The following is a 23,759-nucleotide window of genomic DNA, read 5'->3' on the forward strand; positions in this document are numbered from 1 at the left end:
ATAGGTTATTACAAGAGGACAACAATCCTTTCCAAATAATAATTATTTTGTAGGAATTGGATTTTGTATTATTACATTTTGAAGCCTGGTTTAATATCACGGGCTTTCTGGTTAACGTATGATGATATGAATAAATAAATTCTTTCTGATTGTTTTAATTCGGTGCGACATCATGTGACATTTTACATGTAAGGAGCCAAATTTTTATACAAGCATGTCCTACTAGAAAATTTTAGTTTAGTTTTGGTAGAACTTCTGTATTATGGCTTCGGTGGCTTTGCCATTCTTTTCAAAATAAATATATAAACAATAAAATAAATGATTCATGTCTCAGTCGATTTTTTTCATGAATTGTACTTTCATGTCTCAGTCGATTTTTTTTTTTTTCTTTTCTTTTGATACAAGTGGATCAATCCCACCGATTTCCATTAATATAACGAAAACCTTCTACAATGTTTATGAGACCGGTACCACCATTATGGTACCAAATACAAAGCAAAAGAAATAACAAACTACCTAGCATGGTGATATGGTAATTAACATTTAAAAAGAAAATTAGGCACATACGCAATTTCTTCCTTTTTTTTCCAGGATGGTAATATGGTAATTAACATGAATAAAAAGATTACAATGGAACTCGTGGCTTGATATAACTGCAAACTATATGTGACATAAGCTAAGAATTCAAAACTTAACTTTCCAAAAAGATTCAAATTCAAAACACCCAAACATTATCACACAAGCTGCCTTCTGTTATATGTATCTTCATGAACAAACACAGGCTCAGTGCTCTGAGGAGGGACCTGCGGGACCCCCATGGCTATGCCTGGGTTGGCCGGTGGGGCCCACATCATCTTTGAAGATTCAACTGTGATGTAGTACACCAACCCAAGCGTGACAGTGGTGAGAGATAGAATACCCGCACCGACGAAAACTCCGGATTTTACAACAAGGCAGTAGTTGCCATAGCTGATGTTTTCGTCGTATCTTCGGTCATTTAAAGCAGCCGCACCTAGCAATAGAAGGAAGGCCATCACAAAGGTAACCCTATATTGACACAATAAAAGAGAAATAAGATTTTTCGTTATTTGAAAGTAAGTCGCAGTTCAAATAGAGCAATCTAAAAGTAACTTGTAGTCTCATGAGTCATGACTAGGTATGGACAGCATTGTTTACATTATGACCCAACTCATCCGGTCTTAAGACAGGATGTGGGTCAATGGGTCAGATACAGGTATTGAATTCCTGACCCACGACGGATCAGGTCAGATCAAAATTTGAACAAATGAGACCCTCTAATACACACCCAGTAACCACTACAATAGATACTCTTTTGTTAGAACTAGCATACTACCATAATAAAATATTTAGTTTTGAACTTAAAAGGGCAGGTTGGGTTAACTTGTGATCTGTCTAGGCAAGGTATGGGAGGGAGCATTCTTGACCCATGGGGATTCAACTCAGATCTGACCCCTATAAAAATAATAATTAAATAATGTTGACTCAGTCCGTACCTGACCCAACACGACCTATTGACACCCCTAATTTGTACATAGGTAATGTTTATTTTCTTTATACGAAACTATAGTTTCTGAAATATTGCACAGAAGCTGTGTATACCTCCTCTTACCTTCAATTTCAATAAGATACCAGATAAACAATTTGGCCTCATCCGGTCTGTCGTCTGCTAAATTAATCTAAGATATGACAGAATTGTCAAAAATGCATTGGACAGAACTTCACAAATTAGATACCATAGAGCTACAAAACTGACCGATATTACTCAGTTGGAAGTGGATCGTGTAGACTTCTTGGTTTCTCTATTCTTTTATTATATTTATTTATTTGATGTAGCAGGCGAACAACCCATTATGATTTCATTAAATTTTAAATAAAAATAAACCATGGAAGCGTTATTACAAGATTGAAGAAATGAAAGATAGAAAAGGATGGAAGGAAGAAGTAAAAAGACAGCAGAGAAAAGTTAAAAAAAAAAACGAGAAAGCAAGATGGTGAAGTAAAAACCACAACCCTAAACACAACTAAGATGCCCAAAGCCTATGGTTGATAGTGTTAAATGTATATCTCAACACATAGGCCATTCCTGTACTACGGATCAATATATTCATTTTCAAAGTTCAAACAATCGATCTAAACCGCTCAACATGATCTCCATATGAAATGTACTTGTAGATCAAATTTTACATTTTTTTTATAATTTTTTACTATTTTTTTTAGATAGGCAGAAAATCACTACTTTTGAATGATCTAGAATCTTTAGATCATGTGATTTTCAACCTACCTAAACCATAGTAAAAAATTCTAAAATATGTAAAATTTGATCTACAAGTACATTTTCATATGGAGATCAAATTGAACAGTTTAGATAGATTGCTTGAACTTTGAAAACGGAGATATTGATCCATAGAACGCACCAATATGTGCTATGCATAGTACCGTAGCCTCACTCAAATATATATATATTTATTTAAGGAACCTCAACAAAAAGTAAAGTACATTGCTGAACAAATTCAGATAAAATTTATAAAACCAATTAGATCTGATAATGTATTCTCACTAATCTAGATGGTGTTGTTGCATGTTAGCATATGGTAGAGTAGCACTTTGACGTTGCTTTGCAGTTAGTGGAACGATATGTAAAGAGAATTTTCAGGGGCCCATTTGTCAGTTTTCACCATCAAAATAGTGAATGTTAATTGTTTTGCAGTTAATTACTTAAAAATACCATTAGTTAGTTAATGATTAGTACATTGGTACAGGGCTTGGTACTAGAGATTGAGGAATGGATTCATCACTGTTAGCACTCTAACACACGCAAGGAGCCATTAGGCTAAGAGAGATGTGGGTAGGAAGTTTAGCCAATTCACAGCCATTCCTATTTGGGTTATGATGCATGTACCGATTTTGTATTTTGTGTTGTGTTTTATGCTCTATGATTTTCTTCATCTTATAACTTTCTTTAACGAAATTTGTTGTTGGGTAGCTCGCCCAACGACCTTACAAAAAAAAAGTTTGTTTTATTTGAGTAAGATATTGGTTTAGGATTAAAGGGTGATCCCAGTGGTCCATTGTAAGGTATAAAGAAGGATCATTACTCCATAACATAACAGATGGAAATTGAATGTAACTTTGCAATTCTGACTCCAAGAGTACACCAGATCTATGCAATATGAATCAACAATAAGATTGGAACACTAGCCAGGTCTGACACTAGTCAATAACTCAATATATTGTGACCCACCAGGTCAGACCCAACCCGACCTGGGTAGTTATCAAACTGTTCTCCAAAAGATATTAAAATGGATGGGAATCTACCCACAATTAGTTTCTCTCCTTACAGGGCTGCAATAAAATTTCATCAACCCAACCCGTTTTCACCCATAGGATGTTGGAGAAAACTTCGTTTAAGTTTTTATTGCTGATTTCATTTATTAGGGAATTAGTGCAGCACAACCTATTTCTATAATAACTCAAGCTGAATCCTGATGAGTCAACAAATGTTGTCTTCTCTAACAATACAATATTTCTTGTCCAATTCGATGGAATATATCTAAGAAAATATTACTTGTAGGTGAAGCCTTAGTGGTTCAGTCTCATTTTAGACAGAAAAGAGACATGGAAGCTTACCTGTCAATCTCTTTGATTTTATAATTTTAAATTTTCTTAAATATAGCAGATTACTGTAAGAATTCACAGACGTTATAAGAACTTGACCTAATATCATATTTAGTAAAAACCATGAAATAGAAAATATGATATATTTATCAATCAAATTTACTTCTCAGATACTCAAGAGACAATGCACGTACCAGGATAAGATGAAGCATATGAGAGCATTGGTCCACCTGGAGTTTGATGAGGGTGGCCGGGTCTTGCAACAAAGGCACCCAGCTACAGCATTTATAATAATTTGTGCTACTAAGAGAGATAGAGCAGCCACAAACCCTAGAACCAAAGCAGGGCTTCTAGGGTACATGCATTGTCCAAAATCTGTGACTTTCACATCCTTTAGCTGCAAACACACACACACAACAAGAAATTAGGATAGATAATCATCATATACACAAAGAAAGTAAACATACAGTTCATAGATAATATGTTATGAAATCAATCGGGTATAGTAAATGTTATTTCCTATTTTAACAGGTTCTTGTCAACTTCTATTTATTGTTATCAGCAATTTACATACATGAGGTGATTGAGGCGGAAAACAAAAAAGTTTCCAAGAATATCCAAAAACACTAGTTTATGTTTCGAGAGTGAATAATTAATGTGTTGCTAATGTCTGGTCTGGATCTATTAAAGGCCATGGCTAAGTCGTTAGGAGAGCTGTCAGGTTTAGTCTCAGCCTCTATTGCAAAAAAAATGCAGAATTCTGGGCCTAAGACTTTATGGAGGCTCTCATCCAGGATAGGAAGGAGGTGCAGTCTAATAAAGGGAATCATTTATTTATTCAATGCTCTTTTGTCAAATCAATATAGTTTTGGATGGGCTAGTGTCAAGATGTGATGCATGCTTCGTGCAATTTACAAGATCCGTGGGACTATATTGTAAAATTACCACCTGGAGAGAAACAAGCTTTTTTGCCTGTAGGCAGCAGTTTGCTGGCGTTTGTGCAGAGAAAGGAATGCTCTGTGCCTTTTTGCATCACTGAGCAGATTTGTGTAGGACTCAATTGTGTGATCAGGTCAAGAGATGGTTGCCATTAGACCTGAAGATGGTACCTCTGCAGACTGTGCACCCTAGAGATGTGCTGATGGAAGAACAGCAACTTATTCTGGCATTAAGCAGATGAACTACATATTTTTTATCTTTTTAATTCACAGATCTTGTGGAGTTGATGCATTGATGTTTTGTTAAACTAGTGTGGGATGCTTTGATTTCTGTTTTGGAGTTTTATAGGGTTGGTGTGTGAAGTCTGTACCACAGTTTTATGGTACAGAGGGATATGGCCAGATTTTGAATAAAAAGAGGTACCAACAGGTTAAGCTTTAGTGGATGTTGCAAGGGACAACCCCTGGTGAAGAGTTTGTATGTGTTTTGGGTTCATTTTTAATGAAATTTCAGTAGCTCTAGAAGCTGCCTTTCTCACACAAAAAAAAATAGGTGTGCTTGAATACCTTAAACATACATAGGTTTACTTACATAAGCTGTAACATACAGAAAACACATATATTAAATTTTTATGCCTAGTTGGATAAGAAAATAAGTGTGGTTGAGAACCAGCCAGCCTTTGGTTTAGTTGCAAAGGCAATACTCTCTATGCGGGAGGACCAGATAGGGGAATCCTTTGTGGATATTAAATAGTTTGGTGGCTTGTTCTCCAACCTTTACTCAAAATTAAAAGAATAGGTGTGGTTCGAATACCATGGTTTAATTTAACTTTTGTTTGTTTGACTGTATGTGGATTTTCTAACACAATTAACAGTAAATTACGGCCAATTTTGGTCTAAATTATTGAACTGAGGATTAATTAGGGCCCACGTCTATATTATACCTTGGCCTTAATTACAGTATATCGCTAATTTCAAAAACAGATACACCTAAGTCAGTGATGTCAGTGTGGTGACTATTGCTGATTCTAATGGCCAAAATTGCAAATGTGAATGTAAATAATGATGCAGCTATGTTAAAATACTACCTTCGGACCACATCAAAAAGGTACAAAAGCAATTTTTCTTTTCCTTTCTTGTTGATTTAAATTCACTGTTGCTCTTTCCACAACTTTTGAGTTTACATTTTCATTAAGCTACTTCAATTAGATATAACATACCAGTCCTTACAGAAAATAATTAACCTATATTGAAAAATATACCTGAAGATCTTTATAGGGGTAAAAAGGCAATCTCTTTGCTAATTCGAAAAACCCAAAAAAAGGGGGCAAAGAATTTCAAACAACCCACAAAATCAATCTTAGTAAAGCAAGGAACCTTCAGATCCTTCTGATTAAAGAACCCACACACACGTCCACATATATATAGATAGAGAGAGAGGAAGAGAAAGAGAAGTACAGTGACTTTGGTGGCTTCACCCGCAACAGCGAGAGCAGCAGAGAGAATTCCGAGAAAACCGACTATTGCACACACAACCTTTACCCTTGTCTCCATTTCTCCTTCCCCCTCTCTTCCCCTCCCTGCTCTTGAGAGTAGTTCGAATGCGTTTTGAGTAAGAACGGGAGAGTATGGGTTACTCCACTTGCTTCCTGGCGAGTATTTTTTTTTTTTTTAATTAAGACGAGATGAACCGTTCTAATCAGACATCTGTGATATGAATCTGCGATTCTGCCCCAACCTGCCCTTTCGCAACAGGTTTCGATACGAACCGTCCGATTTAAATGAACGGTTCAAACTAATGGAACCTTCCTATAATAAAATCCGTACAATTCAAAGAGCACCCAAATCCGAGCAATTGACACTTCACAAGATAGCGCGGAGTCCGCACCCGATTCCGGGCCGAGAGAGATAAAGGCCCTTATCCTCACCGGCTCACCCTCATCTGTAATATCACGCATAGTTTTTTGGGATCCAACTCTCTATCTGTCAAGAGAAGATCTGAGTCGTTCATTCTATAAATCTCAACTACTCATCAAAACAGATTTCAATCTCAGCCTTTAATAAATAATTTTGATTTTATACACTTGTTTTATGTTGTCAAGCGTATAGAAGACCAAATTTAGTTATACACCTACCCGCTATCCGCTACATGAAACGCATTTTTTCTTTCTGACACGCCTCTCCTTTTCTCCTTCCCGAGTCCCGACGCAACGATGCGTTTTTGAAATATCTCTCCCTCTCACCTTTTGAAATCGAATTCGTATTTGAAGGATCGATTTCTGTCGGTTGATGATCGAACGCGCCTGGGAGCAAGACGAATCCTACGGCTCGAATTCATAAACGCCGAATTGGTGATGTATGCTTTTTAAGACACTTGTTGTCTCATTCTATATAACAGCTACTTTGTAACTCTTTAAATAAATACAATTACTTACTGTCTTTACAACAACAAAAAAAATATATATATACATTCAAAACAAAACGGACAAAAATATGTATATTAATGTTTCCTCTTTTGTATTGTACATTTCTACTATTATGATGAGGATCAGCGGAGCAACAAACAGCAATGGTGTGAATCAGTATCTAAGGACTGGAGATGGTCGAAATCAGATTCCATGATGAACTATTCGACTACTATATTTGGCAAAATAAATAAAAAAATGTATTCGACTATAGAGCGGCCATTTTTTTTAATACCCAAAAAAAATATATATATAAAAATAACCTCTTTTTAAATTTTTTTTATATAGGCCCTAACCGCCTGGAAAGCGGGCGGGCTGAAATTTTAGCAAACCGCCCCCATGCCGAGCGCTTCATGTCATTACCAAACCGCCCCCTCCTTGGGCGGTTTGTTTTTTTTTTTTTTTTTTTTTTTTGTAAAACGCTCCACTGTTGGGCGGTCTGATGTTTTTTTTTTTTTTTTTTTAGAAATTTTAGTATTTTGATTTAAATAATTTTGTTAAGAAAAAATTGTTTAGAGTGTATGCCAAAAAATAAAACATTTGACATATTTATGAAGTGATGTCGTAATTCTTTATAACTTTGATTTTTTTTTTAACTTTGATTTTATTTGTCAATTGGATGTCACAAGTCTAAATATAACACTAAAAATATCAAATTTGACCTTTGTTGGTAAATCAGCAAGTCTGGACTGATACAAGGACCAAACTACAAAAGTGATTGCACCAGCATGTAGAGCATTCAAAAATACACAGAATTGATATAAATTTCAACTTATTTCGATTTTTCTACAGCCGGTTGTGAATTTTCAAAGTTTAATTTTCGAAAAAAACTTTAAACAGCCATAACTTTGGCTAGGAAACTCGGATTTACGCGTATGAGCACTTTTCGGAAAGGGAAGGACGAGACGGATCCGTTTTGACCAGGTGGTACATTGGGCATCATTGTATCGGAAGCATTAGAATTTCAAAAAAATGTCGTTGGGAGCCTCAAAAATTCAATTTAAGTTTTCGTCCGACGGTAGGCATTAAAAAACAGCAATTTTCAAACCATCTTAATAAATAGTAAAAAAATTCCAAAAAATGTAAAATTTGGTCTCCAAGTAGATTATAATATAGATTCAACATCTAACGGTTTGGATTAGCTGTTTGGACTTCAAAACTAGAGATATGAGCGCGAATTAAAACGCCCCGTTTAATTCACAAAGTAGCGTAGCTTTACTCTACATGTATATACATGTATATATATGTAGGCTGTGGCTAAATTGCTGCTGGTAGCAGTTCTGCGCAGGTGCTGCCGGGGCTGTTTTTAGCCTTGTGATGTCCAAACAACAAATCCAAACCGTTAGATGTTTAATCTATATTATAATCTACTTGGAGACCAAATTTTATATTTTTTGGAATTTTTTTACTATTTATTAAGATGGTTTGAAAATTGTTGTTTTTTAATGCCTACCGTCGGACGAAAACTTAAATTGAATTTTTGAGGCTCCCAATGACATTTTTTTGAAATTCTAATGCTTCCGATACAATGATGCCCAGTGTACCACCTAGTCAAAACGGATCCATCTCGTCCTTCCCTTTCCGAAAAGTGCTCATACGCGTAAATCCGAGTTTCCTAGCCAAAGTTATGACTGTTTAAAGTTTTTTCGAAAATTAAACTTTGAAAATTCACAACTGGCTGTAGAAAAATCGAAATAAGTTGAAATTTATATCAATTCTGTGTATTTTTTAATGCTCTACATGCTGGTGCAATCACTTTTGTAGTTTGGTCCTTGTATCAGTCCAGACTTGCTGATTTACCAACAAAGGTCAAATTTGATATTTTTAGTGTTATATTTAGACTTGTGACATCCAATTGACAAATAAAATCAAAGTTATAAAGAATTACGACATCACTTCATAAATATGTCAAATGTTTTATTTTTTGGCATACACTCTAAACAATTTTTTCTTAACAAAATTATTTAAATCAAAATACTAAAATTTCTTAAAAAAAAAAAAAAAAAAAAAAAAAAAAAGCAAACCGCCCAAGGAGGGGGCGGTTTGGTAATGGCATGAAGCGCCCGGCATGGGGGCGGTTTGCTAAAATTTCAGGCCGCCCGCTTTCCAGACGGTTAGGGCATATATAAAAAAAAATTTAAAAAGAGGTTATTTTTATATTTTTTTTTTTTTTTTGTGTATTAAAAAAAATGGCCGACTATAGAGAAATACCCGGATCTAATCCATTAATATCGTACCACATAAGCAATATGTTGTGAATCTATGCGTCAAAATATTAGTGTCGCGGGCAAAGAAAAGGTTATTTTAGTGCTTAATCACTAAAGACAACGTAGTATAGAGCACAACAAATCCTCTCCATAGAAAATGCAAGTTTGCACCTTTAGTAGTGAGTTAGGCTAATATGACATTGGTGTTATTTCAAACTAAATAACACCACATCGTAAACCGTTAGATCTGCTTTAATATTCGTACAAAATAAAGTGCTTGAACAGTAAAAGCAGATCTAACGGTTTACGATGTGGTGTTATTTAGTTTGAAATAACACCAATGTCATATTAGGCTAACTCTTTAGTAGTTGTCCACTATTGTGTTCGTTGGTTGGACCCAAGGCTACTTATGAGCCGAATTAAGTCTTGAGGTGAGAATAATTTAGATTCAACTCGTGATCTTAAGAGTCGAATTTGATTTAAGTTGTTAATTTAATTTTGAATTAGAAACTTTAATTTGAATTCAACTCGCGAAAAAATCAAGTTGATGCTAATTTAGTTTCGAGTCAGATACTCTAATTTAGATTCAACTCGTGAATAACTCGAGTTCACTCATAACTCATAGATAATACATAGTTTATCAAATTAAAAATTATCAAACAAAGTCTAACAAAATAAATATAACATAATTTATCAAAATAATACACAATTTAAATCTTTACATAAGAAAAAAAATGAAAAATACATAATTAAATAGTACAAAGTTTATCAAATATGTTTGGGTGACACAGGAATAGTTGTTATTCTTGACAAGCTATTCTCAACACAACACATTTAGGTGAAAAAAAACGTTATTCTTAATAAAGGAATAGTTCGGGTTAGCTGCTATTCCGTTATTTCTATGAAATATTGTGTTAGCGGCTCTTCCGAATCCAGAAATAGTTGTTATTCCGAGCTATTCCTTGATTCATCCAAACGCACCATAAATAGCACAAAGTCTAACAAACATTACATACTTTACTAAGTCAATGAGTCAACTAAGTTGATTCCAAATCTAGTTAAATGCAACTTAGATTCAACTTGTGAAACAACCGAGTCAATAAACTCAAGTCAGTTTTAACTCGAATAAGTTTCAACTCGAATTGTTGAGGAATTGAATCCGAATTGATATCAAACAAATTATAAATCATGATTTTTTTTTATGCAACCCAAGTTGGACCTAGAATTGTGGTCTTGCGGAGCCGCCCCCCCCCCCCCCCCCCCCCCGAATTCGTATCCTCTGAGATATCTCAAACTTTGCGTGACTTTATGTAATATCTCAACCGTTTAACTACGTTCTGCACGAATCTCAAAGCACACATAATACTGACCACCTACATCACCCCCGAATAGGCACCGGACACGTCGGTCACGCAAAAGTTGAGATATCTCAGAGGATACGCACTCCCCCCCCCCCCCCCCCCCCCCTTCTACGAGTCAGGGAATGCGGGACCCGCCACGTTTGCCCCTTGGGTATTCTGTGAAATTTCCAAAGCGATAACGATAAATTGAACAACCTTTTACCCACATATATACTCCAAATTATCCGTCCGCTTCATTAAATACTTCATAGTTAGAGAGGGAAGGAAATCCTGAAACGAAATTAGTTCGTACAAAATTTGAGAAACAAAGAAAGAGAAAAGGCTTGTTTTAATCCGTCTGATTTCGATCGGATGAGATATTTCTCTGGGATGAATTATTTTTGAAAAATTGTTTTAATCTGTCTGATTTTGACCGGACGAAATATTTCTCGAGGATGAATTATTTAGAATAAAAAAAATTAATCCGTATGATTTTGATCGGATCATTGAAAGAAATATGTTTAGATAATCCTAGAATTTAAAATTTGGGAATAAATCATGAGAAATTGGTTCGATTGCAAAAAAAAAAAAAAAATTATCCTCGCTACTACGCATTGTGCAATAAATTGAACATAAAATCAGAACTTTAGAAATATTAGATAAACACATTTTTGTCACTTCGTAGTTATATTTGTTATTGAATTCTCACATATAATAAATTATAATTTGCACATTTTACACATAATATATGTTTGAAATTGATTTAGTGGGAAGAAAAAAAAAACGCAGCTATCTTTCTACCGTTTTTTTTTTTTTGCCTAGAGTGTCTAATTCTAAAAAGACGCCAACGCTTAAACAACTCTAGTGACACTGGTAGAGAAAAAACTACAAACAAATTTTTATTTTCAATACGAGCTTATTTCAGTTTTCAATAAAAGTTAAAGATTAATTGTAACGACCTTCGCATTTCAAACTTTTCTCGAAGAATATCACAATCGAGAAAACAGAACTGTTGCAAAGTGTGAGCACCTGCTCTAATATATATTAATATCAGTCTTCTAAATAGTTAGTTATAGCTTTTTCGGACCATAAATGTTAAACTATGAGATAAAAGCGCACTAACTCAGCTACAACCGCTATAGCTGTAATAGATAACCGCTATTACCGCTATGCGCGATACACTATTACTATCGCTATGCTACATGAACTTTTTTTGTTGCAATTTATATGGACTTCTGTAGTTCTATTCTTATTTATAATGCTACATGGTTTTCTACGCTAAACCAAACTATGTGCTTCTGTTTTTATTTGTGATTTATTAAAATATTAAAATATTAATTCTTCTTCAAAAGCTGATTTTGATTATTATTATTATTATTATTATTATATAAAATGTTTAAATATGTATACTTACTTCATTTACCTTATAAGATTAATTGTTCTTCGTCTATCATAATATGTAATACTATTAAGTATGAACTATTAAATAATGTTATTTTTTAGATTTTTTTTTTCCTTCTTATTTGTGTAATTGATAAAAAGTATAGACTTAGATTAGTTGTCATTTAGTTGTTACCTCAATTCTTCAATATTTATTATGTTGATAATTAGTAGAAATATATAATATAAAATTTGAAAAGGAAAAAACGCTATATATGATAGCTACGCTATTCACAATAGTTTTTTTTTTTTTATCTCCCCGCTATACCGCTTTAATCACTATTTAGAACCTTGGTTAATATCAATCAACAACACACGAATTTGACTAAGAAGACTATATTCCCCTTGCAAATGTTTTGTTGACATTTTTCATTTTCTTATATTTATTTTGTTCAAATCCACCCCTTAGCGTAAGAGTTAGAAAAAAAAATCTTTAGCATATGCACATGGATAAGGAAATTAGTCACACTGTGACTATTTACATTATGTGTTGATCACGTAACGTGATTCGCATGTCGCGTGATGTGATCGTATTTGAGTAAAAATTATATGTCACGTCACGTCACGTTACATCACAGTATGAAACATAGAATATTCAGTTTTTTAGATTTTTTTTGGATGCATAGAGTATACAGCTTTTTTTTAGTTAATTTTCAATTTTTTTTTATACGCATAGAATATTCAGGTTTCGTTTTTAATGTAGGTTCCGTGATACTGGTACTCATGTAGTACTAATTTTTATTTTTTCTAGTTTAGTCCAACAAATATTTGTAATTTGAATTTTTAAAGTAATATTAGATGTCCAATAACCTTTTCTAAAAAAAAAAATTGCAACATTATTTACTTATTTTAAAAAAAATTAGAATTTGTAGAATTTTTCATATTTCTTTTTTTTCTGAATTTTGAACAATTTAAATTAAAATATAGAAAAAGTTTGACGTGACTAATTTACGTCATGGCGTGATCACATGTAACGTGATCATTTGTGTGACATGACCGTCTGCCACTAGGGGTGATTAATGAGTGAGCATGAGCGAGTTAGGGTATGCTCATGCTCGCTCATTAAGTAAATGAGCGAGTTGTTAATGAGCGAGTTTAAATGAGCGGATAAATGAGCGAGTTGTAAATGAGCGAGCATTTAATGAGCGAGTTATGAGCGGCTCACGAGTTATGACTTATGACTCATAACAAAATTATATAGTGTGCCCACACATAACAAAATTTGTTAAAAGTCATCATAACAAAATCCAACAAATTGTCATAATTCATTTAAATGAGCAAGTTGTTATGACTATTATTTGTTTTGGGCTTTAGGCGGAGGTTTTGGTTCTGCCGATTTACAAAAAAAAATGAATATGAAACTATGAATATTAGTATATTACACAGGATTAAATGTTACATTGTGCTCACTATATTACACGGGATTAAATATGAAACTATGCTCACTATCTATCAATCTTAATGAGGCAATGTTGATGTTACACATAATTACATAGGATTAAATGTGGCAGGGATTAGATGTGACAAATTCTTAATGAGCGAGTTATGAGCGAGTTGGGTCATGCTCATGCTCGCTCATTAAGTAAATGAGCGAGTTGTTAATGAGCGAGTTTAAATGAGCGGATAAATGAGCGAGTTTAGGCGAGCTTTTAATGAGTGAGTTATGAGCGGCTCACGAGTTATGAGCGATTTACTCACCCCTATCTGCCACCATTTTGATCACGTTGCGTCATGTGACCAAGTCACAACCAAGGACTGATCCAGGATTTATATCAGGGTAGAGCACTAATCGGGTTCAAATAACTAATAACTATGTTTATTATAAAATCTGTTATAATCATAAAATCAATTGACACAGCATTGAAATATTTTTTCTAAGTTAATTAAAAATTTGTTTGGCACAATTCAAAGTGGACTGTTCTTAGCGAATTAGCAAATCAAAGTCAAAGCTTTGATAAAAAAATTTAACCAAAATATAAGTAATGAATTATAAAAGGCACAAAAAGTTTAACCGACCCATCTCCTTAGAATTGTAATATAGATTTCACTGTCAGACATTTCTTGTTCTCTTTCATTCTATTTATGAAATAGAGTATCGCATGTCCGGAAAAAAAATGAAATATGCAGAATTGACCAAAACTCAAAAGGAATATTTCAAGAATTGAACAAACTCGGACCGAGGGTAGGCAAATTGAACATTAGTATTGGGTCCAAATAAAAATTTCAAATCTAGGAGTAGGCATTTACCTACCCCAATCTTTGTGTGGATCCGCTAGTGGTCACAACGTGTTTGTTACGTCACGTCACAGTGTGTCATGTATTTCCTTCTCTATCTGCACACAGTCACACACAGGGATATGCTTAAAAAAATAAAAACCTTTTGAGAGCTTAAAAAACAGCAAGGCATATTTTAGAGAGGGAAAGTATATCATATGATGAGAACTTCTAAGGCCCTTACAGGATATATAATATTTTGGAGGTTTGCCAAGATAGTAAGATTCATGATTATTTGACATGCTGAATTCATGATGCAGGTACTCAAATTAATGGAGCATGTGAATTGGAGGAAGATGAGAGAAATAAAAAAATGCTGCTACAATACCAACTGGAAAATATGGGGAGAACATCGCAGGAGCATGTGTAGAGGCGTACATAAACTATTTTTTAAGCTTCGAATTTACTTGCTCATGGGATCTAATTGCGTAAGAGTTGAGGTGCTCGCACAGTTGCACTACTGGGGTTTCTTAGTTATCATTGGTGAGCATAATGTCAAAATATATCGGATTGGTTTCAAACGACAAATCTTAACTGTTGAAACTGACATATTTCACATGATGAATGTAGATGTAAATGTTTGAAATTTTCGAACTTATTTAGTACAAAAATAAGTGGTTAAAAAATGATGGAACATGAAGTTCATAAGTTATTTCAATACATTTATTTTTCATCATTTTTTGTCGCTTGACTTTATATTAAATGAATTCAAAATTTTCAAAATTTTATATCTATATATATCACTCGTAAAGTAAATCGATTTCAGCAATTTAGATCCGTCGTTTGAAATCAATACAATATATTTTAAAGCTTATGCTCACCGAACAACATAATGTCAAAATATATTGGATTGGTTTCAAATGACAAATCCAAACTATTGAAACTGACATATTTCACATGATGAATGGAGATACAAATTTTTGAACTTATTTAGTACAAAATCAAGCGGTTAAAAAAAATGATGGAACATGAATTTTTTTTTTTTTTTTTGAAACGTTGGCAGCGGCTGCCAATTATAATTTTTATTAAATAAAATATAAAATTATATCCATCATTCATCATTTCACATCTAAAACATCATCAACATCATATAATTTCAACAATCTAAAACTCATAACATCAACACCTAACAACACAACATCAACATGTAACAACAACATCTAACAATGCAAAAATATAAAAAAAGCATAGAGGCGACCGGAGAAAGTAACGACAGGAGATGGCAAATGAGAGAGAGGCAGAGGGGCTGTGCCTCTTTTCCTCGACCATCCCTTTCACTATTTCCACAAACCGAGCTCTAGCAAAAGTAACGGCTAAAGAAGACAAATGTGAGAGACCACCGGAGAACGTAACAGCTGGAGACAACAAATGAGAGAGAGGCGGAGGGGCTACACCTCTTTTTCTTGACCATTCCTTTCGCTATTTTCACAAATCGAGCTCTAACAGAAGTCGCCTAAAATCCGAAGTTGAAGCGCAGAAATGTCAGAGCTGACGGCTCACGGTTCTCACCGAAGAGAAAAAAGAGACGAATAGGACAGAGAGCTGGCTAGTGGAATGGGCTAAGAAGGACTTGAGGTGGGCTGATGGGAGGGGAGGGAGGGGGGTGTGGGGGTTGTTGGCGGCTAGGGTCCCCCCTCCCTCAAAATTGTCTTTTTTTTTCTCTGTCTGCAAAGGCACAGATGATGGAACATGAAGTTCATAAGTTATTTCAATACATTTATTTCTCATCATTTTTTACCGCCTGACTTATACTAAATAAATTCGAAAATTTTAAAATTTTATATCTATACATATCACTCGTGAAGTAGATCGATTTCAACAGTTTAGATCCATCGTTTGAAATCAATTCAATAGATTTTAAAGCTTATGCTCATCGAACATCATAATGTCAAAATATATTATATTGGTTTCAAACGACAAATCCAAATTGTTGAAACTGACATATTTTACATGATGAATGTAGATGCAAATTTTTGAAATTTTCGAACTTATTTAGTACAAAATAAAGCGGTTAAAAGAATAATGAAACATGAATTTAATAAGTTATTTCAATACATTTATTTTTCATCATTTTTTACCACTTGACTTCATACTAAATGAATTTCAAAATTTCAAAATTTTATATCTATATATATCACTCGTGAAGTAGATTGATTTCAACAGTTTAGATCCGCCGTTTAAAATCAAAATCAGTAGTTTGAAATCAATTCAATAGATTTTAAAGCCCACGCAGTCATAATGCTCACCGAACCCTCTAGCATAGCACGCGCTTTACTCTTATTTGTTGTATGTGATATTGTGACCCCAGTAGTGATCAATCATATAAACCTTGGAATTAGTGAAATGGCAAGGGAAAAAAAAACACAGAAGATTCATGATTATGCCGCTGACTTCTTCTTATGTTTCTTAATTTTACAGAGGTGAAAGTGATACTCTAAAAGGCCTCGAAATCGTACTTGCCTTTTCAATGTTGTTGACCAACCAATATCATTTGGAACAATCGGATGCCAAATTTACCAATTCTAATTCACCAAAGTTGGAAAAGAACAGAGCATTACCCGAGAAAATAACAAAAGGAAAAAAAAAATCAAAAGCTATCCAAGCACGGAGGAACCATCTTGAACAGACTTCCGTTCAAGAGGAACTATTTTCATCTGTCTTCGGTTTTCACAAAGTCTAACTTTACTGGATTTGCATGCTGACCTACATTTAACAAAAAATAGCGCAAGAAACCTGATCTCAAACTTCCCAACCAGAGATCAAGGTGTTATTCACAAAACTTTGGTTGTCAAATTCTACAGAACAAATAGAAAACACCACGAAACCGAAAGGCAACACAAGGAAAAAAGAACACAAAAACGAAAACTAAAACATCCCAAGAAACAAAAGAAGACATTCAAAACAGAACCTACAAAATATTGGTCACTTCTGAGGTGGCAAGTTTTGCTTGCAACTCCTTGACTTTCCCGTGCAACTCAACTTTCTGCTCCTTGTAACTCTGAATTAAGAATTCTTTCCCATCTATTACTTCCCGCAACTCACCGACCTCTTTCTTTAAGTTCTCCATTCTCTTCTCCACTACAGCATACCTTGCATCCATCTCCTCTCCCCCATTATCAGCATAAAACCCACTTGAACCTACAATACAACGATCCACAACAACCTTTTGCAACCGTCGGATCTCCCGATCGGAATCAAACAAATCCCGATTTGCTGACTCAAGCTGGGCCTGCAGATTTGAATTATGAGCAAGTTGAATATTCAGCGAATTCTGGAGGTCTGAGATTTGGGTTTGCATCTCCATGACCATGTCATCCCGCCTCTTAAGTTGTAACCTAAGCTTCTGAATAACCTCTCTCTTGGAGTACAAGTCGGATCCAGATTCTGAGAAACATGGGGAGCCGGAGCTGTTAGAGTATTGGTGCTGTTTACGAGGTGGCTCAAGCCGGTCAGGTGAGGATGTCCACATTACACCACCATTGTCGATGCTATTTTCATTTCCAACACCATTGATTGGTAATACACCTGACTGGAGTTTTATGAGGGGAAGGGTCAGATGATGGTCAGGCACCACTGGACCCTGATGCAGACTTGTTTCCTTTGCCAGAGAGGTTGAAGGGGCTTGCTTGACATCAGCTCCAACTGCAAGAAAAGTTTCTCTTTAATTTTCTGAATATTTGAACAAAACCATTTCTTGCTTGACATTGCAATCAGAAACAAAAATCCCCTGATTTAACAGACAAGAATTCATATTGGAGAATTTTAAAAACAAATGAAAGACCAAGCTTTACAGTTGTGGTTCTCAAATTATGGCCACACTTGAGTTAACAAAGGAAGAGGGAGAAGTCAGGTTAAGCCAAGGATGTTGACTGAGACATCCGGGGGATTGAGGGTTTATGAGGTTTTTCAAGTGTTTCTTTTGGTACATTGGCCACGTTATTTCTGTGATGGAAAACTGATTGTTTCAATAATAAATGAAACCAGTGGGTGGTGGTACCTTGCATCACATGTATAAACAAAAAAGAAAAAAAATAGGGTCACCTTTTCAAACTCAGTCCATTGGCATTTTTCAGAAAACCAGATAAGGCTCTAAAAAATGTGGGCCATTTACATTTTTTTTTTAAACACTGGCCAGAATTCAAAATTCGTTTTTTTCTATTTTCAACTTTTTTAATTTGAGATCATGTCTGTTTAATCTGCTCGGTTTTTGTTTCCAAATACAAAGTTCTTCCTTAATGTTTCATGTTTCCAGGTTTATTTGAAAAATCATGATTCCTTATGACAATTAGGTAGCACATTGACTGAACTTAATTTAAGTCCAAAAGTTTCCTTTTTCAGCAACAACATTACATAATAAATAAAACAAGAGTGAGTCTATGGTACTATGCATATCACGGGTTGTTACCGTGCTACGGCTCTATATTCGAGTTTTCAAATCCTAACGGTCAATCCGAACCATTCATCTTGTTCTCCATATTAATATGTGTTTGGAGACCAAATTTTACATTTTTTGAAAAAATTTTACTATTTTTTTAGATATTTAGAAAATCACTTGATCTGAAAATTCTGGACCATCCAAAAACAGTGATTTTCAATAAATCTAAAAAAATAGTAAAAAAATTTCAAAAAATATAAAATTTGGTCTCCAAACACATATTAATATGGAGAACAAGATGAACGGTTCGGATCGACCGTTGGGATTTGAAAACTCAAATATAAAGCCGTAGCACAGTAACAAATCGTAATATGCATAGTACCATAGACTCACTCATAAAACAATATACTAATGTTTAAAATAACATGAGTAAGAGATCCCTCAACCCAGCTCTATCCCATTGAACCTGTTTTGTCTTCTCATGTTACTTTCAAAATCAGTATTTTTGGACAAGTTCAATACAAAGTAAGATTAAGAAGCACAGACTCACATTGGGTCGACTGGAGTAACACTCAGAACAACTATCATATATTGTATAATTTTTTTCCAAAATATTAAAAAAATAAAGTAATGCTCGGTGCTCTCCAAAGAAAGACATCAATAAAAAAAATTAACGAAAAAAATAAGATAAATAAATGCACACCTGAACTACAAAAATAGCATTTATCATTGTCCAGAGTAAAGCAATGGAGATTTGAGTGCAGTTTACAAGTTCCTCCTTGCCTGATTTCAAAATTTAATTTCCTGTTTGCTGTAGTTTGTGAAATAAAAGATGTTAAATTCCACCTTAATAGTTTGAAATTGGTCTCGGGTTCTCATTACAGCACAGAATATTTATGAGCAATTAAACAGTCCAAAGTGCAGTATGATAAGAAATATCAAAAGACAAAACCCCTGAATTTTGAGCAAACAATAATTCACACAACAGGAGTGACACAAAAGTTACAATGACAAGTTCAGAATTTTCAAGAGAACGAAAACAAAAACATAAAAGGAAGAAAATTAGAAAACCTTTTATGGGGGTATTTTGCTGTTTTTTATCAAAGACATGCTTTAGTTTGCATCCGAGCCGAATTGTGAGAGTACTAAGCAAAACACCTCCAGCAATAAACACCCAATTGGGACCTTCCACTTGTATATTTGAGTTTGGCTTCCCTCTTTGTATAGATCGGTTATGTTTTAGTGTCATCTTTTCTGTAAACTCAACCTAAAAAGCAAGATGAACACAAATGAAGAAATGTTTCCTGATAAAACCCTAATTCAGTCAAAAACATCAGTTACAAAGAAGGTACCATTAGAGCATGCCAAATAATGTCCAGAATCCAGATATGAACATACAATCCTAATTCAGCCAATAAAAGCCAGCAACATACCATTTATATTACCGTTGCAACAGTACCAGTAACATACAATGTAGTATCCAGGTCTTTATAGTGCAATCCTTTCTTTTTTGGCTTAATATGTTCATGTCTTTCTTTCATTTTATTTTTCAATTACTTTTTAATGCCAACATGTTTTTGTTTAGTTACTGGTTAATTGAAAACAAGAAGCATTCAACTATAAGAAAGGAAGAAAGCAGGCATGGATGACAGTTTGAATTGTCTAGAACATTAGTTTTCTATTAGAATAACCGTTGTTTAATAAAAGATGACAAATGAAAAATAGAAAACAATGATTTAAGATTGCCAAGAGATTAGATTAATTATTTTAACTATAAATAATCTCACACAAATGATTTAAAAGATTCTTGTCTCTTCTACTGGCAGATTCTCTATCCAGCTAATGTGTTTTTGAAGTGATTCTACCTACATTTTGATCAGATAAAATATAAACCTACATAATTTCTTCTACTAATGTACTCAAAAGATACATTTGTGTCAGTTAAAATTTCAAGGCCTAAGACCAAATGAACTGTTGTAGTATTGAAATAGGTTTGTCATGTTATTTGTAAAACCTTCTACAATTGCAATTTCACAAGCAATTAACACTATATGCAAAAACATGCTGTGGCCTATCTAGTGGCACTATATACAAAATCATGTTTGTCAACTAACTAAGATGAACTTATCAGACTAATTTACCTACTAACAGTTACTTAGATTGATTGACTTACAGAAACTGCATTCTGACTAATGCTAAGGGTAATAAGACAACGAAATCAGCTCCTAGGAAGGATTTACGATTTCCAATACAATTGAAAAGAAGAAATATCTACATTTGAGGAAAAAAAAAAATAAGACGGAGGGAAGTCATGAAATTGCCTTCTGATTGGGAAGTACCACCTGAGGTTTTTGTAGCAGAGGTTCATGATCTAAAATTAGTTGAGAAAGTGACTAGGTAAATAAAACCTAGAAATCTTCGACAAACTTAACAATAACTGAGAAATTGATCAAATTTAGTAAAATAAGCAAAGCTAACCAGGATTAAAGGCTGGCCTCATCAAACGAGAAACTCAGGAGAGCAATTCGGGACGCTTCTGCTCTCAACCCTCTCTTACTATAATATCCACCGAATGATTTCCCTTCTGGCTTACGATTGCTCTCCTTCTTTTCTTCTTTCTTCTTTTTTTTTCTTTTAAAATATCGAGGCTTTTTTTTCTCTTTGTTTGATCTTTTAAACCCTTTCGCTTTTTCTTTTGTCAATTAAAGCGCATTGAATAGTGCCTAGGAGAGGCGGAGGTAAGCGAATGCTGTTGAAAATGACGGCTTTCAACATCTATTGCGAGATTATTGATTAATAGAAACGGGGAGGGTACTGGGAATTTCTATCACCTAAGGTAACAGAATATTTCTGTTTGGATCTAAACCGTCCAATCAGAAGCCGCACGACTATTAAAGTGGAACCGTTCTTTCCACCTCGGGCCGGATTGGCTCAGATCCCAATCGGACGGCCGGATCCCAAACATAAATATTCTGTTACCTCAGAAGGTACGCGTCAGGTACTGGAGGGTGAATGTCGTCGTCGACGTCGTGTAAGACAAAAAAAAGGGAATTCAATCAATTTCTCCAGTATTAAAAAATGGAGAGTGCTTGCCACTACCGAGCTAAAAACGAGTGGGACCCGTAGGTCCTACAGATTTCTGTCATTTTGAAAGCTAATAATTATGTTAAAAAGGCTGCTTTAATTCACAACATCAAAATTTATTTCTTTTTTTTTCTATTAAAACAGAAGTTCTACCACTTTTTACAAAAAAAAAAAAATACTACATAAAAAACTAAAAATGGAAGAAATTTTCTAACACATTGTTTACAAAAAGTTAGAATATTGAATGAATACGGTAATCAATATTTTGTCACACATTATTTGCACTAGTGAGATACTATTTTTTATTAAAATATTTCCGTACACTCCAATATCTTTTAGATGTTATTTTTTAAAAAATAAACTTTTAAATGTTATTCTAAAAGGTGAATATGTTCGATTTACTGCACATGTTTGGTACATTAGTGAGATGCTTATTTTACTAAATTTTTTTTTTATTTCTGAATTATTTGCTTTTGTATATCATTGCACCTGATATATTTTAAAAAGGGACCAAATAACTAAAAATTCTAGATACTCATCCTTCAAATGCTCGTGCGATTTCTTGTGAGTCTCATATGCACAAACTGTTATATTATATGCATATTTGAATTGAATTATTTCTTTCTTTCTTTCTTTTTTTGAAAGATAGTAGCTTGAGATGCCTACTAAAATAACTCACTCTATATAGATCTACCTTATTCTCTTTAATTCCTCTTAAAACCTAAAATAAATCACCCCATTCTCTTATGGGAGCACCTAGCTATCCTTCCGTAACAATTTCTCATTTATCCCTCAGTCATTAACTACTTGAATAACTACTAACTACCTAGGGGGACCACTTACTATTTGGGAACCATCTAATATTTGAAATATTTTACAATTGGCGCACGCAAGTATTCATCTATAATGCATCAAGTATTCATATATAACACATCAAGTATTAATACCTAAGATATCAAGTATTGAAAAAAAAAATTGGACACGTTTTTAGAGGTGGTTTTTTTTTCTCCGTTCTATGAAATCAATATTTCTAACGATCGGTGAGGAATTTTGCAAATCTAAAACCACAAATATTTTCTACATAATTTTATCTTTCAAATGAGATACATGATGACATACTTTCGAGATGTTCGTTGCACAAGTATTCATCCTCATCGAGAAAGTATTCATCCTCATTGTGCAAATGCAAATAGAAAAACTTAACACATCACTCATCCATCTTTTACACGTTTTTAGAGGTGATTTTTTTTCTCCGTTTAATCTAACCAATATTTTTGACGATCTGTGAGGAATTTTGCAAATTTAAAACCACGAATGTTTTTTACACAATTTTACCTTTCAAATGAAATTCATGATAACATACTTTCGAGTTGTCCATTGCACAAGTATTCATATCTCATCACGCAAATATTCATGTCTCATCGTGAAAGTATTCATCCTCGTCGTACGAGTGTAAATAAAAAACTGGACACATCACTCATCCATCTTTTACACGTTTTTAGAGATGATTCTTTCTTCTCTGTTCAATTTAAACAATATTTCTGACGATTTGTGAGGAATTTTGCAAATCTAAAATCACGAATGTTTTCTACACAATTTTATTTTTCAAATAAGATACATGATGATATACTTTCGAGTTATCCGTTGCACAAATATTCATATCTTGTCACGCAAATATTCATACCTAAGATATTAAGTATTCATTCTAAGACATTAAGTATTCATTCGTATACCTCTATTTTTTTTCAAAAAAAAATTTATATCATTTCTTAGTACACAGTGGCTTAATTCATCATTAATAAAGTAGAAAATTATTTAGCTGGAGTACTCCTAATAGATATTGTCTAATGATTTCGAGTAGAATCTTATGCATTTGTCCTTCGTTTGTTGTCTAAATTTTACGTTTATTTATATATATATATATATATTTAGTAAAAATAAGGATCAAGCCCTCATTTCGTTCCATTGATGATAAACCGTTACAAAAGTTTCATAACGAA

At 33.9% G+C, this 23,759-nt stretch overlaps 2 protein-coding genes across 6 annotated transcripts; both read right to left on the reverse strand.

Moving 5' to 3' along the window:
• Window positions 1-625: 625 nt before the first annotated feature.
• On the reverse strand, window positions 626-6,212 carry LOC144547542 (protein VASCULATURE COMPLEXITY AND CONNECTIVITY-like). 4 transcript variants are annotated; one of them, XM_078296217.1, is made up of 4 exons: window positions 6,033-6,211; window positions 4,733-4,798; window positions 3,831-4,033; window positions 626-1,047 (listed from the first exon to the last, which is right to left on the reverse strand). In XM_078296217.1, the coding sequence occupies exons 1-4, from the start codon at window positions 6,126-6,128 to the stop codon at window positions 735-737; spliced, it is 678 nt and encodes a 225-aa protein (XP_078152343.1). In that variant the 5' UTR covers window positions 6,129-6,211; the 3' UTR covers window positions 626-734. The 4 variants fall into 4 exon arrangements, with proteins under 4 accessions (XP_078152343.1, XP_078152342.1, XP_078152346.1 ...); XM_078296216.1 differs by lacking the exon at window positions 4,733-4,798 and having other exon boundaries at window positions 5,952-6,212; XM_078296220.1 differs by lacking the exon at window positions 4,733-4,798 and having other exon boundaries at window positions 3,831-4,027; window positions 6,033-6,208.
• A 10,578-nt stretch (window positions 6,213-16,790) lies between these two features.
• Window positions 16,791-21,393, reverse strand: LOC144547345 (uncharacterized). Of its 2 annotated transcripts, none has more exons than XM_078295973.1 (4): window positions 21,171-21,393; window positions 19,747-19,942; window positions 19,379-19,486; window positions 16,791-17,942 (listed from the first exon to the last, which is right to left on the reverse strand). In XM_078295973.1, the coding sequence occupies exons 2-4, from the start codon at window positions 19,922-19,924 to the stop codon at window positions 17,209-17,211; spliced, it is 1,020 nt and encodes a 339-aa protein (XP_078152099.1). In that variant the 5' UTR covers window positions 19,925-19,942; window positions 21,171-21,393; the 3' UTR covers window positions 16,791-17,208. The 2 variants fall into 2 exon arrangements, with proteins under 2 accessions (XP_078152099.1, XP_078152098.1); XM_078295972.1 differs by having other exon boundaries at window positions 21,154-21,393.
• Between the last annotated feature and the right edge of the window lie 2,366 nt (window positions 21,394-23,759).

Source organism: Carex rostrata, chromosome 31 (genome assembly GCF_964058835.1).
Source record: "Carex rostrata chromosome 31, lpCarRost1.2, whole genome shotgun sequence".
In the NCBI taxonomy this organism is placed as follows: Eukaryota; Viridiplantae; Streptophyta; class Magnoliopsida; order Poales; family Cyperaceae; genus Carex; species Carex rostrata.

Excerpts from the sequence above, each read along its gene's own strand:
- LOC144547345 (XM_078295973.1), bottom strand. The coding sequence starts at position 19,924 with ATGACACTAAAACATAACCGATCTATACAAAGAGGGAAGCCAAACTCA. Across the intron at positions 19,487-19,746 it reads GCAAAATACCCCCATAAAAG|CAAACAGGAAATTAAATTTT; the intron begins GTTTTCTAATTT and ends CACAAACTACAG. Across the intron at positions 17,943-19,378 it reads ATGCTATTTTTGTAGTTCAG|TTGGAGCTGATGTCAAGCAA; the intron begins GTGTGCATTTAT and ends CTTTTCTTGCAG.
- LOC144547542 (XM_078296216.1), bottom strand. The coding sequence starts at position 6,128 with ATGGAGACAAGGGTAAAGGTTGTGTGTGCAATAGTCGGTTTTCTCGGA. Across the intron at positions 4,034-5,951 it reads TTAATCAGAAGGATCTGAAG|CTAAAGGATGTGAAAGTCAC; the intron begins GTTCCTTGCTTT and ends GTGTGTTTGCAG. Across the intron at positions 1,048-3,830 it reads ATATGCTTCATCTTATCCTG|GGTTACCTTTGTGATGGCCT; the intron begins GTACGTGCATTG and ends GTGTCAATATAG.